The sequence below is a fragment of the Nothobranchius furzeri genome, chromosome 12 (genome assembly GCF_043380555.1).
Source record: "Nothobranchius furzeri strain GRZ-AD chromosome 12, NfurGRZ-RIMD1, whole genome shotgun sequence".
NCBI lineage: Eukaryota > Metazoa > Chordata > Actinopteri > Cyprinodontiformes > Nothobranchiidae > Nothobranchius > Nothobranchius furzeri.
Window position 1 is genome coordinate 2,383,232 of NC_091752.1, and position 17,323 is coordinate 2,400,554.

The 17,323-nt window shown below is 41.9% G+C and overlaps 1 protein-coding gene across 4 annotated transcripts in view; it reads left to right on the forward strand.

The window, feature by feature from the left end:
• disc1 (DISC1 scaffold protein) overlaps positions 1–16,633 on the forward strand; it is an 86,612-nt gene extending 69,979 nt beyond the window's left edge. For 2 of the 4 annotated variants that reach the window (XM_054749831.2, XM_054749832.2), the window contains exons 11-14: positions 3,450–3,693; positions 8,242–8,286; positions 14,334–14,456; positions 16,221–16,633. In XM_054749831.2, the coding sequence (XP_054605806.2) occupies positions 3,450–3,693; positions 8,242–8,286; positions 14,334–14,456; positions 16,221–16,412 (604 nt within the window). In that variant the 3' untranslated portion in view covers positions 16,413–16,633. Of the gene's footprint in view, positions 1–3,449; positions 3,694–5,656; positions 5,694–8,241; positions 8,375–14,333; positions 14,457–16,220 lie in introns of those variants that run through there. The other 2 variants (XR_008565636.2, XM_015943947.3) reach the window with 2 other exon arrangements.
• Positions 16,634–17,323: the final 690 nt, after the last annotated feature.

The following is a 17,323-nucleotide window of genomic DNA, read 5'->3' on the forward strand; positions in this document are numbered from 1 at the left end:
CGACACGCTCAAACCAGCACGACTCTGTGGCTGCTGTAGTTGTTATTTTTCCTCCCCGACACACAACAACGTGGTCAAGCTGCTCAGACATGTTCAGCAGCACAAACCTATGTGAGCACCTGTTGTCATCTAATGTTGTCATTATTACGATGAAGATGAACAAAACAACAGGAGTCTCCTCCTCAGCTCAGATCAACCCCATGATGCAGGTATGTGGCTGGAACAGGTGAGCATCACAGTAAACCAGTGGAGCAAACTGAGCTTTAAATATGTTGGTTTTATGCTCTTTTTCTGCTCCAAAACATGAAAGTTAACAGGTGATATATTGCATTTTCATTTAAGATAAAATGATATTTTATTTTGTTGTTGGCCCGTGAGAAAAGATTTAACCTACAGTAAACAGGAAGTGGAAAGGCTGCAGATAGATGAATAGAATAGAAAATCCCTTTATTGTTCCTCAGTGGGGAAAGCTAGATGTCACAGCAGCGATGACACGTATTACAGGAGAAAAAAGGAGAATAAAAAATGAGAAAAATTAATAAACAACAAGAAAACATAAATCCTGAATAGATTTTAAAAATGCTGATTATACCACAAGTAATGAATACCACTGATGCCTTTTATTTAAAACTGACTTGCTCGTGTGTAATTTGGTTATTCCACATTCAGTGTTGATGCAAAAATATGTTTGTTTCCAAATTTAAAGGTTCAAAATTGCATATATGTTGATAAAGAAAATGTGCAAATTTGCCGTCACTTTTTCAAAAAATATTAAGTTTGGCCCTCGACTCCGTCCCAGAGTTTCATTTCGGCCCCGCGTGAATTTGAGTTTGGCCACCCTGGTCTACAGGATAATAGCAGTGTATATATACATATATCTACATCTCTATATGTGTGTTTTTTAAAGCACCAAATGAACTAAAAAATGTTTTACGAAAACTGATTATTTGAACGTTAGCTGTAAGCTAACTATGTGTGTCAACATACTTTAAAACTTGGAAAAATATATCTGAAGTGTGCTTTCTTCAATCTGGAAAATGTCTGACTTATTTACTTGGAGGGGGCGGGGCTTGTGATATTTTCTGCAGCCAGACACTACGGGGCGTTTTGGTACATTTTGGCTGCATTCAGATTCTTCTGCGTGCAGGGGCGGATTAAGGACTGAAGAACATCCGGGGCTTAACACACGCACGCGCGCGCGCACGCACACACGTGACAGGCACTAGTCAACATCATATATGTCTTGTACCACATAATTTTTAATCTGAAGCTACATATTAAGCATTTTCAGTGCAGAGTGTTGTTCCTGTTAGTGTTTAGTGTGAGATGATAGTAAATATTCCCTTTCTTTCTCCAACAACTTTGCCTGATAGTAAGCTAACTTTAGGCAAACCAGCAGCACAACAAATATTTTCAAATAAGACTCACAAACCTGAGTCAGCACCAGTCTCATCAAAGCTGGGGTTCTGTCGCTGTACTTTTGGTCTAAAAAACGTCCTTATGTCCATCTTCACTCATGCGTTTCAGGTAGAGAGTGTAGAAGAAACTGGTTGCTGAAGGGCTTCTTCTTCAGTGGTGGAGGCTCAGGCAGGCTGTATACAAACTATTGCCAGCTGCTCCCTCTCTGTTGGACTTTGGTACTGCATGTTAGTCTAATGAGCTTTGAAAGAAACAGACGTACTGCATGTTACTTCCGCGATTTAGATCCGGGGCTTCCTATGAAACATCCGGGGCTTCAGCCCAAGTAGCCTGGCCTTTATGTCTGAAATTCATGGAAATGTGTAAATATTAGTGTGGTATTTTCAAATGTATTAAAAGGCTTAGATTTTAACTAAAAATCGCTTTTATTACACTAATATCAATGAGAGAAGGAAGTGAAATTATTGTTTTGACCATATTTGGACACTGCCAAAAATATAAATAATGATCAGTCAGGATTTTTTTCTGTTATGTCTATAGATGTGTCTGTTTATCCTATTGTATATTTCAATGAAACGTTTAAAATAATGCTGAAATTACTGGTTACGGGGCTGCATGGTGGCACAGTTGTTAGCAAGGTTGCCTCGCAGCAAGAAGGTTGCAAGTTCGAAACTCGGCTGTGGCCTTTGTGCGTGGAGTTGCATGTTCTCCCCATGCATATGTGGGATTCCTCATGGTCCCCCACAGATCACAACATGCCCTATAGGTTAAAAATTGTATGCCGCGTCTGCCAAATAAATAAACATAAACACATTAACATACCTACAATGCATTGTGAGAATATGTTATGTCAGAAGTGTAAACAAGCAGTATTTGTCTAAAAATGTGCAAAAAAGTTATTATAAACTATTTTAATCTCATTCACACAGATTATTTACACATTTTTGTGTATACAAAGTTTACTGTTTACAAAGTTATTCGTTTCATTAATAAAATAACATTTTTATTTCATTTGAAGTTTTCTTAAAACATCCCCGTATCTTGTACATTTTAAAATGACCTACACAACTTACATCCATTTCTGACTGGCACTGGTGTGCTTGCACCTCCAGCATTATGGCGTTGCAATGGTTGCTATAGTTACTGACGGTTAGTCCCCGGCGGAGTTTCTTGACCATTTCTTCCAGAACTCTGCAGCGAGGCTCCTAAATGGACAAAACAGTAGAGCTCACATCACTCCTATTCTAATGTATCTGCACTGGTTACCCATTAACTCTAGAATTGATTTTAGAATCCTGACTAAAACTTTCAATGCTCTACATGGTCAAGCTCCTTCTTATATTACTGAGTTGTTGAAGCCTTATGCTCCAACCCGATCCCTCAGGTCCAAACCAGAACTTTCTAGAAGTTCCAAAGACTAGATATAAAAGTCGAGGTGATCACTACTTCCAGACTGTTGCACACCCGGCTTTGGAATGATCTTCCTTTATCCTTACATAGTTTTGTTTTTGATCCATATGAAGCACTTTGTGATTCTCTTTCGGGGCGACGGTGGCACAGGAGTTAAGTGCTCGCCCCGTAATCGGAAGGTTGCAGGTTCGAGCCCCGCTCAGTCTGTCGTTGTCGTTGTGTCCTTGGGCAAGACACTTAACCCACGTTGCCTGCTGGTGGTGGTCGGAGGGACCGGTGGCGCCAGTGCTCGGCAGCCTCGCCTCTGTCAGTGCGCCCCAGGGCAGCTGTAGCTACATCGTAGCTCATCCCCACCAGTGTGTGAATGTGTGTGTGAATAGGTGGATGACTGATTGTGTTGTAAAGCGCTTTGGGGGGGTTCCAGGACTCTAGAAGGCGCTATATCAAATACAGGCCATTTACCATTTTTACCATGAGTGCTACATAAATAAAATGTACTTACTTACTTCCATCATTTCTGTCTTTACAAAAAGTCTCAATATGATAAAAACATTTGTACTCATCCATTACAGAAAATCCATTATTTATATTTTATACACTTGTCCCTTTTCCCAATCTAGTTGTGGCTGCTCTGGCTTGGAGCGGATTTGGGAAGCTGACCTGGAAGTGTGTCACCTGTTCTTGCGTGGTCTGCAGTTGCGAACTCCAAGCTGCAGCGAAGCCGACATTGAGGACCTCCCCTCTGCACACGTTGGTCTTCCAATCCCACCTTGCACCAAAGAAGAAGAAGATTGTGCCATGCTGACAGCTCTTGGTGGACGTTGGTGTCCTGAGGCCAACTTACAGAACTCAGAGTTCACAAAGGTAACAGTAAATATGTCGTTAAAAGCATCTACGTCCCCGTCTGTTATCTAGTGAAACAGAGATACTCCGATATGAAGAGTCCTGAATTTTAGACTCTGTTTTGTGACTTTTAGGCCCTGAGGTGAAACAACCCGTGTTTGTCACGGAGAGGTTAAACTGGAGCACGTTTTCAGATTCACTTTGTTTCTTTTTGTTCCTGTAATGCAGCGTGAAGCTTGACCTAAAATAAAGCATACCTGCTTTGTCAGCCTCACCACTCGACTGGAGAGGATGTTTTCAGTTCAAGCTGCTGCAAGAGTCTAAAATTCTGTCGACCACAGCGAGCGAGGGGAGCAGCAGCCGACTGGCATGCTGTCTCCGAGGTATTTCCAAACAAAGAAAACGCTGGAACGAGGGAGGAAGCCATTCGCAAAGAATTCCACTGAATATTTTAATTCTATGGAGAGCGGAATTTCAGAACCTGTTTCTGCATGATAATATGCGTTTCTTGGGTTTGTGTGTTTTCTCTTCTGGTCTATCCCTCTGTGAGCCAAGGTCCGCCGCCTCAGGCCCGAGTCGGACTCGTTCTCTCCTCTTCTCTCACTTTCCTGCACCAACAAAGTCTGATTGATTTATCTGAGACAGAAACAAAACCAACAGAGCCAGCGGTGAAAAAGAAAAAACGCACAACATGTTTTTGGAAGACAGTGCTTTTGTTATTTTGGTTTGTGGGGAATTTAATTTACCAGAAAAACTGTCCATTAATTTTTCATTGACTGTGTGAATTTATTGGTCTGTCTCCAGATTATTAGTCGTTTCTGGTCCTTTATAGGGATGGGTACTGAATTCGGTACTTTTTAAGGTACCGACCGAATTCCATAGTACCGATCGAGCACAGATTCACGTCATTTCAAACGGTGCCTCGTTTCGGTACCCGTCCATCATAACGAGAACTTGCCTAGACAGCTGCACATGCACAAGAGCGTTATGTCGTCGGTCGCTGCGAACCAGTTGTAAACAGAGCAGCATGGTAGAGAGAACGCACGCTAAAGCTTGGGTCCACTTCACTAAATGTGATGGGTAACTGGGTGATGATGAAACCAGCGACAACGATCTAAGTGAGACATCCTCATCTTAATCTGCTCCGGTAGGTAAATATAATTAGCTTGATATGTTAGCTTCCGTTTCGCTAATGGTGCGTTCGCTTTCTCCTCGGAACTCCGAAATCCCGACTAGAAGAACATGAACGCGCTCTAAAGTTTGGCTTCACTTTACTAAATGCGACGGGTGATTGGGTGAAGACGAAACCAGTGACAACGATCTAAGTGTGAGGCATCATCGTTTTAATCTGCTCCAGCAGCTAAAAAAACTGTTTAAGATAACATTAGCTTGATATGTTAGCTTCCATTGCAACCATTGTTATCAGCTAATGGTGCATTCGCTTTCTCCTCGGAAATTCTAACTTCCCAGTAGGAAAAATCAAATGATAAAAGACGGCAAAAGGAATGAAGATACACAGTAAATTTAGTTCACAGTAAAGATGTTTGCTTCAGTTTAATTATCAGCTTATAAAACTACAAGGACCATGTTGAAATACAAACAGTTGATGTTATTTGTCGTGATATTTATCAAATATTGTTATATATTGAGAAAAATATATATTTAATTATAAAAGAGAATTAAAAAAATAAACACTCAAAATTGGTACCGTTAAGTACCGGTATCGATTCGTAGGTACCGGGAATTAGTACCGGTTCGATTCAAATGTCAAAGGTACCCATCCCTAGCTAAGGTTCAACTCGCATTTCAGAACTTGTTGAAATTCTTCCATTATTTGATCATTTTTTCCATAAACTCACCGTTTGCATCCATCAATACACTCTTTACATTGAATTATCTTGGCCTGACCTCCTTTCTCTAACTGCATGCAACCATTTTCTGCTCTCTCTTTTGTTTCTCTCTGTTTTTCTTTCTCCTCTTAAAGCCCAGCACCTCCTAACAATGTCTCCAAGAGCTAACAGGTGAGACAGCCTGCCATTTCTCTCTCTGTATTGTGTACTCTGATTTTTTTAAGGCACAACGATAGAAACAAAAATTCACCCCGCAGCCCTTTCCCTGTTCCAAACGTGTGTGATGATGATTTACATTCTTATAAGTCATAATGGACTTCAGTGTGTCACTCCATGCACCTCTACCCACCCACAGTGTATGCACCTCTACCCACCCACAGTGTATGCACCTCTACCCACCCACAGTGTATGGAGTGACAATAATGTCACGATTGCAAAATTTTTAAAGCTGATTTTTTTGGGGCTAAGAAATGCAATTAAAGTAAATTGTCTCCATCACTTTTTTTGTTATTTCTTTGTTTTATGTGTATTTTTATGTAAATTGTTGTACTGTGATCATAAATACAACAGCATGCCATCTTCTCTTTGAAATCTACAAGTCTTTTTGGCTTTAATCTATGGAAAATGATCATTTATATAACAAATCCATTTAAAAATCCTTTGTTTTATGCCCAAAATGTTTAAAATTATGAAAAAGCATGAAACATTTGGCACAAACCTGTTAGATGATCTGCCTAATTTAAGAAATGCTCAACTTCTCTTCAGGTCTGTCTACAATAAATCTAATTGAATTCATATTTGACACCTATAATAAAAAGACATATGTGCGTTGCCGTAAAAACAGAAGACTTTTGATGCTTATGCATCGTGTCTTCAATCACTCACTATGTGATAGAAAACACTTGAAAGCTTCTTTCCAGAGTATTTCTCTTATCCGATGGCACCATCTAGTGGCTGACAAGCATATCACACCCCTTCCATTTTTTTTAAGATGGCGACTTCACGTTTCTGTTTTAAATGGGTTTCTGTAGCCGAAAAACAGCTAAAACACGTTGTTTTACGAGTATTATTCTCATGTCATGTTGTTTTCTCATATGTTTATATTTTAGACACTTTCTTGTCCGTGAAATGTTCATCAACTCTGCATCAGCCGAGGTATTCCTTAAATTCAAAGCATCTAAGAGGTAGTTTAACGCTATTGGTTAGTTCTGGTCGGCGCTCAGTTTCCTATTGCACGGAGCTCTACAGGGCAGGGGGCGTGCTTAGCAAAAATAAATAAATAAAATAAAGACGTATTGCTTTCATTAGATCACTGCACATGATAAGATAATCACTTTTACTGATTTCTGACAAATCATACATTATTTCTGAAAGGGCAAAACTCCGGAAAGCTAATTTAATTTTTAGTTATAAAAAACACTTTTACTCTCGAATGTGGATTCTAGTTTTGGTTGTTTTAACATCAAACTGTAAAATTCTGTGTTTCACAACTAATTATTGGTTGCAGTTCTCATGCTGAGGTAGCGTCAGCATGTATTTAAACCAGACCCAGGAACTGACTCTGGGAGTTGAAACAGAAAAATGAAGATTAACTCATTCGCTGCCAGACGTTTCCTGATCGCTAAAGCCCTTCGCTGCCAACGTTTCTCACCGTTTTTACTGTTTTTTAAGAGTCACAGAACGCTAAGCGCTAGGACGATGTCGACACCAAAACAAAGAGGAGACTCACCTCTTACATCAGGAAGAATCCGCGCGTTTCGAGCGTTATCAGTTCTTTCATAATCCGTTGTTGAACTGTGATCAGCAGAAGCTTTTCCGGTTCGCGCCTCACTTTTTTTACAGCAGCGGCCCAAAACGATCTCCTAACACATGGATGTTCTGCTTCCTGATCACGTGACGTGTGACATATGCGGATGAAGATCGGCTTTAGAGCTGGGATGTTTGTTCTCACAGTGCTGAGAACGGTGTTTGTTCTCAGACGCCCACACAGTAAAATAATGCAAACGATGACGTTAGTCGTCAATGGCAGTGAATGAGTTAAAGCCAATCGCCCCCTAGTGGCTGGTTCCAGTACAATGTTTAAATCCCGCCCCCTCTATGTAAGCAAATGAGACACTTTTCTGACTAAAAAAGAATACACCTCAGATAATTTATTCAAAGTACATTTTTATGTACCTCTATCACTCTGAGTGAAACCTGATGGTCGTGCGTATTCATCTAACTCTGGATCATCCAAGGATTTGAAAGTCTAGTTTGTGTGAATGTGTTACAAACTAAACCATAGGGAAAAAAATCATCATAAACTGACTTTTATTGATGGTCAGAGCTGTTTACCTGAAAATAGCTGTTGAATGCACCATCATTTTTTAATTAAAAATGTTAATTAGCATCACTGATTATTATTTGTTGCCCCCCCCGCCATCTTACGAACTCACCCTTAAGCCACAAACAATGGGTTGGTCTCTAAAAGGGCTGGTAATTACCCTCCTTTCATAGTGAGGAATGTAAAATTATAAGTCTTGAATACTAACTAAGGAAACCTGCCGCAAAAATAAGCCGTTTTATTTTTCTTTTCATGTCTGTGTTGAATAATTATGGCCTCTTCACAACATGATGATGCTGCACACATACAGTCCACGACCGGCGTAATTAGAATCTGCATAATTCATGAACAGGTTTACCATCGTGTGACCTCTACAAATGTTCCCTTTTGTTGCAGAAACTGGAGGAGTTTTTGTTCTGCATGGAGGAAAACCACGCAGAGGTTAGTAGCGCTAACACACTCTCGCTGGATGTCATCGGTGTAATTGAGGCATGTTGACCCCCGAGGGAGAATGCAAAAAGAACCTGATAGTTGACTTCAACTTAAACATGACCCCTGCCAACTTTTTCCTGCTGTCGGATCAATATTGATCTGCACGAGGAGCCTTGGCTGCTTTCCCAGACTGATGCGGGTTTCCAGGGGTTTACTCATCCAGAGGAAGAGCAGAAAAGGGGGATGGGCATTTGCTGAGCGTATTCTCCTCTCAGCACTTGTATGAATTACAGTCATAAATGTATTTGTACAAAATAGTATGACTCCACAATAAAAACTACCGTATGCATGATACATAAGTGTCCCACGAGGGATTTCAGAGTCAAACAGCTTGATATGGGTCTGATAGTTTAATATTAAGCTGTGTTTACATTATAAACATGTAACCTTATAGTTCCAGGGTGCTAAAGAGGAACAGAAAACAAGAATCTATTTCATGGTGAGAGATTTTTGCAGATAAAATAAAAAGCATCATGATGTTTGTGTCTTTATAGAGGAGCTGGATCCTCCGCTGACCTCTTTCTCCTTTTCCATAATGACTTTAAGTAAATGATTTCCACTTAGCTGCCGCCCTGCTGCCACAATGGAGATTGATTAGTGTGTGTGTGTGTGCATTTTAACACTCCTGCGTTTCCTTTTAATCTCCACTAATTGCTCTTTTATCCTCTAAAGGTCGTTGCATGCTCCTCTTCATGATGACCAACAACAACCAAACAAGAATAGAGACATTATTGAGCTGAAATGTTGAATGTGTTCTGATTGAATTTAGTTTAGTTTCAGGTCCTTAACACACGTGTGTTTAGGTAAATAAGAAATGTGTTTTCATTCGTAATCCATCTTTTGTTTTTTTACACAGTTTTGTAAAAATATTGTTTTTTTACCTGACATGTTCCCATCATCAGAGATTGCTGTGCTATGCACTTCCATATATATATATATATATATATATATATATATATATATATATATATATATATATATATATATATATATATATATATATATACATATATATATGTATATATATATATATGTATATATATGTATGTATATGTATATATATGTATGTATATATATACATATATATATGTATCTATATATATGTATACATATATATGTATCTATATATATATATAGATACATATATATGTGTATATATATATATATATATATATATATATATATATATATATATATATATATATATATATATACATATACAAATGATACTAAACAAAAACACGAGGAAATGACTAGAAAACTAAAGGCTGAGAATAACCAGAATGAAGCTAACTATGGAGCTGGGGGACTGTTGCTATCGTAAACAGGGAGAGAAAACATGATAACTAAATAAACACAGAGAACACAAGAGAAAGCAGACATCAGCTTTAAAAAAATCAGTTTTAGTTTGAAAGAGACCACTAGCTTTGGTTGTAAACATGCAGTTATAAAGACTTAAAATATATGCCCATTTTTTTCTTATTCTGTTTTAGGGAATATTTTACATTCATTTTACATTTCCAGAGCTTTTATATTTCCCGATCACTGTCAGACGTACAGTGAATACTTAAACATACACATTTTTCACTGTAATCACAGCAAATTCCTGTGAAACTGAAACTGAACTCACCACTTTTGTCAATGAATCCCATCGACATATAAATATTGGACAATGGGTTTCCATAGCTCCAATAACACGTTTTTGAGGCCAAGTGGGAGGTGGCCACCACCGCCATTTTGACCATGTCACAGGTTCCGTCAAGCCCAGACAATTCCACAAAAGGGAAGAGAGGTGGAGCTGAGGGTGGGGCTGTAAGGCTGGGATCAATTGACGACACCCGGTCGAACTAGCTACAAGCTAACCTGAAGCTAACCCAAAGGTAACGCGGAGGTGGGAGCTAAGCTAACGGAGGTAGCAACCTAGCTACAACTGGAGTTAACTGCACAACACCAGAGCTTCTGAGTCAGAGATACGCCGGGCTGACCGCTGGGTAAAACCGGGTGGAACACAGAGGTCTCCGAGAACTCCACAAGCCGGCAGCCGCACAGCAGACAAGCGCCGCTGCGATCTGAGATGCGCAGAGCTGCCGCTGGGGAGAAGAACCGGGTGGAAAGGTTTCCATCCCAGAGCTCCACAAGCTGTCAGCCCGCGCAGCAGACAGGAGCCGCAATCAGACAGATGCGCCGAGCTGCGCGGAGGGGAGAACGGGTGGAAAACATCGGTCCCCCGAGAGCTCCACAAGCCGATAGTGGGAACCCAGCTCCACCAACATGTTATATTTCAACCCATTTTCTAAAATGCAGCATTATGTTAAATGCACTGGGTTTTACCCTATTAAATTTAAATGTCATGGTTAAACAGTACATGTTAAAATCTAAGCTCAGCTCGGCAGTGACCTAAAATACATAAATATAATTTTACTTACCGAAAAAAATGAAGTGGAGACTCCTTGGACGCTCTATTAGTGCAATTAATGCCACAGCAAGTCATTTTGTCCAACAATTGCACAAATAATATCCAAACAAGAATACACACACACAGAGACTCAAAATCCCGGAGCAGTTTCCAGGCCAGACCGAGGCTCTACTGAGGCCTTTCCACGGAGCTAGCTCTGCGGTCACGTGGGTCTGATGCTCATTAATTATTCAGAATTTTAGGCTTTTAATACACTTAAACAGAAGAGTGAGAAAAACATTCTCCCCCCTCAGAGTTGTCATGAGTGTAAACTAGATCATTTAAACCAAAAACATGTTCTGGTACCAGGCTGTAAACATGTTTATTTCTGCTGTGAAATTGGTATTTTTAACATGGGAGTCAATGAGGATTTGCTCGCTTCTGACACCAGCCCCTAGTGGATGAGGGTGGAACTGCAATTTTTGTTACTTCCGTGGTTGGCTCAATTTTTGAGCCGCATTGTGGGGGCCTGGTGAATCCTCTGATGATGGGTGTCACTCAAACTGCATCTTTTGAAGGGTTGCTGCCAATCAGATGCCACTTTTATTGTCCCCCAAACCTGCAAGCAACTGTGGAGCTGAAGAGCTCAGAGTTGAATCCAAACTCCACTTCACACTTTTGTATTCTCCAAAATGTTAAAGCGCAGACTCTAAAACGGCTGATTTTCAAGTGCTCTTTAAAGGCGATCGCTATTCAGAGGTAAAATGCACATTTTAGCTGCAAAGACCAAGGAAACAATGTCTGATGATTTTTTTAAGTAAATGATAAGAAAGTTAGCATGAACCTTCAATTTCTGAGGACAAATTTCTGCAGTTTGAAAGTTTGTTGATACACTCAGAACTGAGCTAAAAGAAAGGCTATTTTTCATCTTGATTTTGTCCTTTTCTCTTTTATTTTCTTCATAATACATCACTAACCCTTTACCTTTCAGATTTAGCATGTTTTACTCCTTATATCTCATCCAAATGTGCACTAAACTGAAAAATCAGAGCAACGAATGGAGTGTTTCTCAAATTTGCTGTTTGAGTAAAAATTAATAATACATATAAATTGTCACATCATTTCTACTTTATGTTTCATTATAACCTTTATTGGCTCAAACGAGTTAAAAATGCACTTTTTGAAGTTAAAAGTTTAAACACCTGCACATACAAGACATGGAATAATCATGAATTGTTGACCTTTATTGAGAGATTTGCACACATCTTGCACAATTGTTGTTGTGTGCAAAGTAACAGCCTTGTGAATATTTATTTTAACGGTCTGTGTGCAGAGCTGCTGACGAACTGTCAGGCCTGTGTGCACTTGTGCTGCGTTACGCAGGGAGTTTATGTTTTCTTTCTGGTGTTTGACTTCCCAAAAGCTGTTGGGTGGATGCAGAATAAGGAACCAATCAGCAACACAAACACAACCAGCTGAAGAAGCTCCAAGACAAACAAGACTCAGTGGGTTTAGAAGTACACCGCCTCCATTTACAATCAATTAAGTCATCATTTCTTCAGTCCTTAAAAATGGAACATGTAATTTCATATTGGGGCTCTTTTCGTGTATTGATTATGTAAATCTAAAATCTAGAGTGATTTATTCACCTTGTGCTTGTGCACACTATGCATTTCTGTTGGGGTGTTGCATCATCCGGCGTGAGGGTGCTATTACAGTCCTGAGACACGACTCTCCAGCGATTGCTCTGACAGCTCGGCGCTGCAGGGAGGTGATATTTTCTACCTGCAGGTATGAGTCAGGTTAGACAGTGTGTTGTTCTGCGAAAGCTGGGTCCTTGTGTGTGTGTTTGCTTGAAGCAGTGTGTGTGTGTGTGTGTGTGTGTGTGTTCTCCACACTTGCTAAGTGGGGAGAAACTAGGACACGATCTCTCTGCAAAGGTGCTGTTCTAATTACGGCCGGCTTTGCACTCCGGCTGCTCTGGCCTACTGCACCTCCATCGAGTCGCCATCTTTCAGAGCTCACTCAGCTTTGCTGCACCCTCTGCTATTATGATGTGCACAAATACTGCTGAATGTCATGCATTCCCCCTGCTGAGCCATGTTTATTTTGTGACCTCGAAGCAGCCGTTGAATTTAATATACGAACTTGACCAAACATCTTCCTGACGGGCTAGCCGAAGGAAGCTCCCGTGCTGCATTACGCTTGCCTCAGAACTGGAATGTTGGAATGGCGTCAAACCCGTCTTGAGTGTTAAAGGTGTATTTCTCTGCAGTCAGACAGTAATATGCATGTGTCTGATTAGATAAGACACACACACAGGCAGTAATTATAGCGTTGTATTACTGCCGCCATCGTTGGCTTTGATGTGTGAAGCAGCATGTTGGATTTTGAGATGGGGGCTGGTTACCTTAAGAGTTTCTGAAATCAGAATTTGTGATGCATTCCAGTTGATTTTTCAGATTTTTTATTTCATCCATCCATTATTTTCCACTTGTCCAGGTTCATGCTGCGGGGGCAGCAGCCTAAGCAGGGAGGCCCAGACTTCCGTCTCCCCAGCTGCTTGGGCCAGCTCCTCCAGGGAAGCACTAAGGCGTTCCCTGGCCAGCCGAGAAGCATAGTCCCTCCAGCGTATTCTGGGTCTTCCTGTGGGTCTCCTCCCGGTTAGACGTGCCTCACCAGGGAGGCATCTAGGAGGCATCCTAATCAGATGCCCGAGCCACCTCAACTGGCTCCACTCGATGTGGAGGAGCAGCGGGTCTACTCCGAGCTCCTCCCTGATGATCGAGCATCTCACCTTATCTCTAAGGGAGAGCCTAGCCACCCTGCGGAGAACACTCATTTCAGCCGCTTGTATCCGCGATCTCATTCTTTCAGTCACTACCCAAAGCTCGTAAGGTTAGGTGAGGGTAGGAACGTAGATCAACCAGTAAATCAAGAGCTTCGACTTCCAGGTCAGCTCTCTCTTCACCACAACAGACCGGTACAACGCCAGCTCCAGATCAAGCTCCCGCTACATCTTTCTCTCATACATGAACAACACCCTGAGATGCTTAAACTCCTCCCCTTGGGGGGTAGGACCTCATCCCTGACCTGGAGAAGGCGTTCTACCCTTTTCCAACTCAAGACCACGGTCTCGGGTTCAGAGGAGCTGATTGTTTCAAGAACAAACTAAACGTACAGTTGCTGTTTTATGGAGCCAAAATTAAATAAACCGATAAAAACTGGAGTGACACAAATAAAAGGCGTAGATAGTGAGAGATTTGAGTATCAGGAATAAACAATAAAGACACCTGTAAATATCAGCCCGTAACTGGTAACAAAGAGATTTAGTGTTTGTAAGTGTTTCTACTTGTTTTTGTGTCCTCATGTCTTCTAATGTCCTTCTGAACTCCTGCTTTTCCTTTTCAATGCAAACGTGTTGGTCTGATCAACAAAACCAGCATAAAAGTACCAAAACTGATGTTTTTATGGATGCACATAGCCCACAGATACGCTGAATGTCCTATAAGATGTGGACAGTCTTCCGTGTGTATGCGTGTTCTCATTTTAATAACACACCCTTACACTTGGAGGTTTTGTTTTGTCCTTTCCGGACCAGGATGTGTGCAGCGAGGCGGAGGCTGCAGACCTGATGGAGCGCTGTGAGCTGATCAGTGACAGACTGATGGCCTTGGAGGACGAACTGCAGACGGCTTTGCTGAAACAGGATCGAGCCCTTACCCATATCCTTTCTCTCTGAACATACATGAATCACACAGACTGGATGTTTGTGTGTCTGCGTCCGTCCGTCTGAAGGACCGCTTTCCTCCGGCCTTTTTCCTAAAGCTAGATGCTGACTGATGTCGGTTTGCAGTGGCTTCACCTTTCTGAGGGAAAAGCTGTCATTATGGATCCGTTTTCCAGGGAGTGGATGGTAAACTAGGATCAAAGAGGTTTTTTTTGGTTGTTATTTCCTGACAGACTGGATGTGCCGACCAGAAAATGAAACGGTAAAAGTCCACGCGAGGTTATTAAAGGGCCACTGATGTGCGCTGCCAGTCACTGCGAGCTGAGATTAAAGCCGCCCGACAGGAGCTGCGCCGCAGCAGATAGAGGAATGTCACTGTGATGACTGCTCCTGTCAAATCTCAATGTCCATCCTCCGTCTGACCCCCCTTCCTCAGCTCCACTCCCCTCCCCTTCTGCCCGGTTCCGGTGGGGAAGAAAATTACAATATCCATGATAATAACTCAAATCCAACTGTTGGAGCTGATTACATCACTCTCTGCACTAATTAGAAAGTTGATTGGAATTAGATCCGTGTGTTTTTCTTGCGCCTGCGTCTCCTCTTCCGTGTTGCTGCCTTATTAAGCCAGATAATATTTCAGAACCGGAGGTAAGGAAAATTTGCCACCTGACTTTTTATCATCACCCTCGATCACAAGTTATTTCCTCTTCTTTGAAAGCAACCCGGCAAAAATGCCTCCTAACATAACGAATCTCTGAACACAGCATGCCACACGACCCATTTACCCAGATGTTTGAACGTTTTCTTGAAGACCCGTGTTGACCACTGTGCTGTGAGAGGTCAACGCAGGCTCGTCTATCGTAAGCGTGATATCCATGCGTGCTGGCAGCTAGGAGTAGACGGAGACTGGCTCTCTCCTCTCCGGCTCTCTGTTCTCATGTCCAGATGTGTCACTTATTTCCTGTAGATGAAGTCCCTGCACTCATGCAGTAGGGCTGTGGACTCTTGAGGACACCAGAGAGGCAGGATGATATTGTTGGTTTGCAAAATTGAATGGAGCCCGTTCTAGCGATGGCGCTGCTGTTGCCATAGCGACAGGAAGATCAAACCAGCAGCCTGGAAGGGTCTTAATTGAATTCCGGCTCTCAATAATAATAAGACGTGTATGGACAACCACAGAGAGAGGGACTGGAGATGAAGATAGGAGGAATTTTGTCAGTGTTTGATATTAGCTTAAGAGATTTCCAACATAATCTTGAACATCTTCCTGTTTGAGCCACGATCCGCTAAAAATCTCGTGCTACCTTTTGAATTATTCATGCGTGGCTCTTTAACGGGTGTCCACTCAGGCCCCATCTGCCTTTAAAGTCGTCCCTTTGATTTTCCACTGAAGCCGGACACCCACACCATTTGTTTAAGGTACTAAGCAGGTTAAACAATCCTCCAAACTGATGACAGCCAGCATCCCGTTCCATCATGACGTTTCATGAATAATTAAGATCGGCGGTCTGCCTGCATGGGTTCGCACTTTAGATGAGCTCATGAATACTGAACTAGATTAGGGTTAAAGTGGGTATAAGTCGATGGTCAGTAATCTGTTTGGAGGCTGGTGGCTGCATGGCGTCACGGCTGACCTCAGCTAGCACCGTTAGCCATTACAGTCAACAAGTCCCACTTTTTTCCTTGATGTTTTTCTGTTGGCGTGTTTCTAATTTGCACAGCAAGCAGACATAATCGTTTCCCTTAACTCACGCTGCACAGTCCTTAGAAACAGAAGTTCAGCAGGTAAAGTCCACTTTACAGGCCATGCTCGCACAGCTGAAGGTGGAGGAAGAGGAGGAAGAGGAGGGAGAGGAGCTGAATGACCTGATGAAGAATGGGACTCTAGAGGAGGAGGAGGAGGAGGAGGAAGAGGAGGACCAGTACTTCAGTGACAGCTGGGACATCTGAACCTGGAGCAACAGCAAGAATCTGACCTTGGTGTTGAATAAAAGTGACCTCATTATCAGTTTACAGATTAGCCAAGGGGCTTAAATGCCTGCGTGACATTTAGTGGAACTGCAAAAGGAAATAAACATCAAGGGTTTGATTGGCAGTACAGCCGTGGCCACCAGTTTTACATCATTTAGTCATCCTGAAGTAGGTCTTTAAACCTAGATTTAACTACTAGACATCCAAACAGGGCCTGGAAATGCAAACCAGAACTAACTGCTGTCCCCCTAGTGGCTGGCTGCAGCGTTAGTTTTAAAGGAGCATGGCGTAATCATTCCACAGTGAAATAATCACAAAACAGTCTAATGACTGAGTCATGGAAGGAAGGTCACAAAGAAACAGCTTTCATTCTCAGCTGACTAGGGTGTTGTCAGTTTTTCTCCCTTAAAAAAACTAAAGATGGACGTAGCCAGCACTCCGCCCACGCGCATCTGGCACTGTGCGTAGGGCACCAACTGATCAACCTTACCCCCCCCCCCCCCCCCCCCCAGCTCAAACACCAGCCGTGTGGTTCAATCTTCAGTGGTCTCCAGTAGGAATGAATGTCCTGTAAGTCGTTGTCGGGGGGAAAAATGTACCGGTGCACCTTTTTCGGGAGCTAGAAGTGAGCCACATCGCAGCTGAGCTTCAGACGGCAGGTTTTGTAGTCTGTTTTTTCTGATATTTAGACATTTTGCCCCAGATTGGAGAACAGCAACGCAATTCTACCACTGACTTGACTTCCAACACTGATATCTACCTCCACAAATAACACAAGCCTGGAGGATTTTCTGCTGTGTGGTGGAGTTGCTAATGCTAACGGTTAGCTTCTACTAATCCAGACACTCTCAGCTGCTTCTTGGACGCTAAACCAACAACAACCTTCCCCG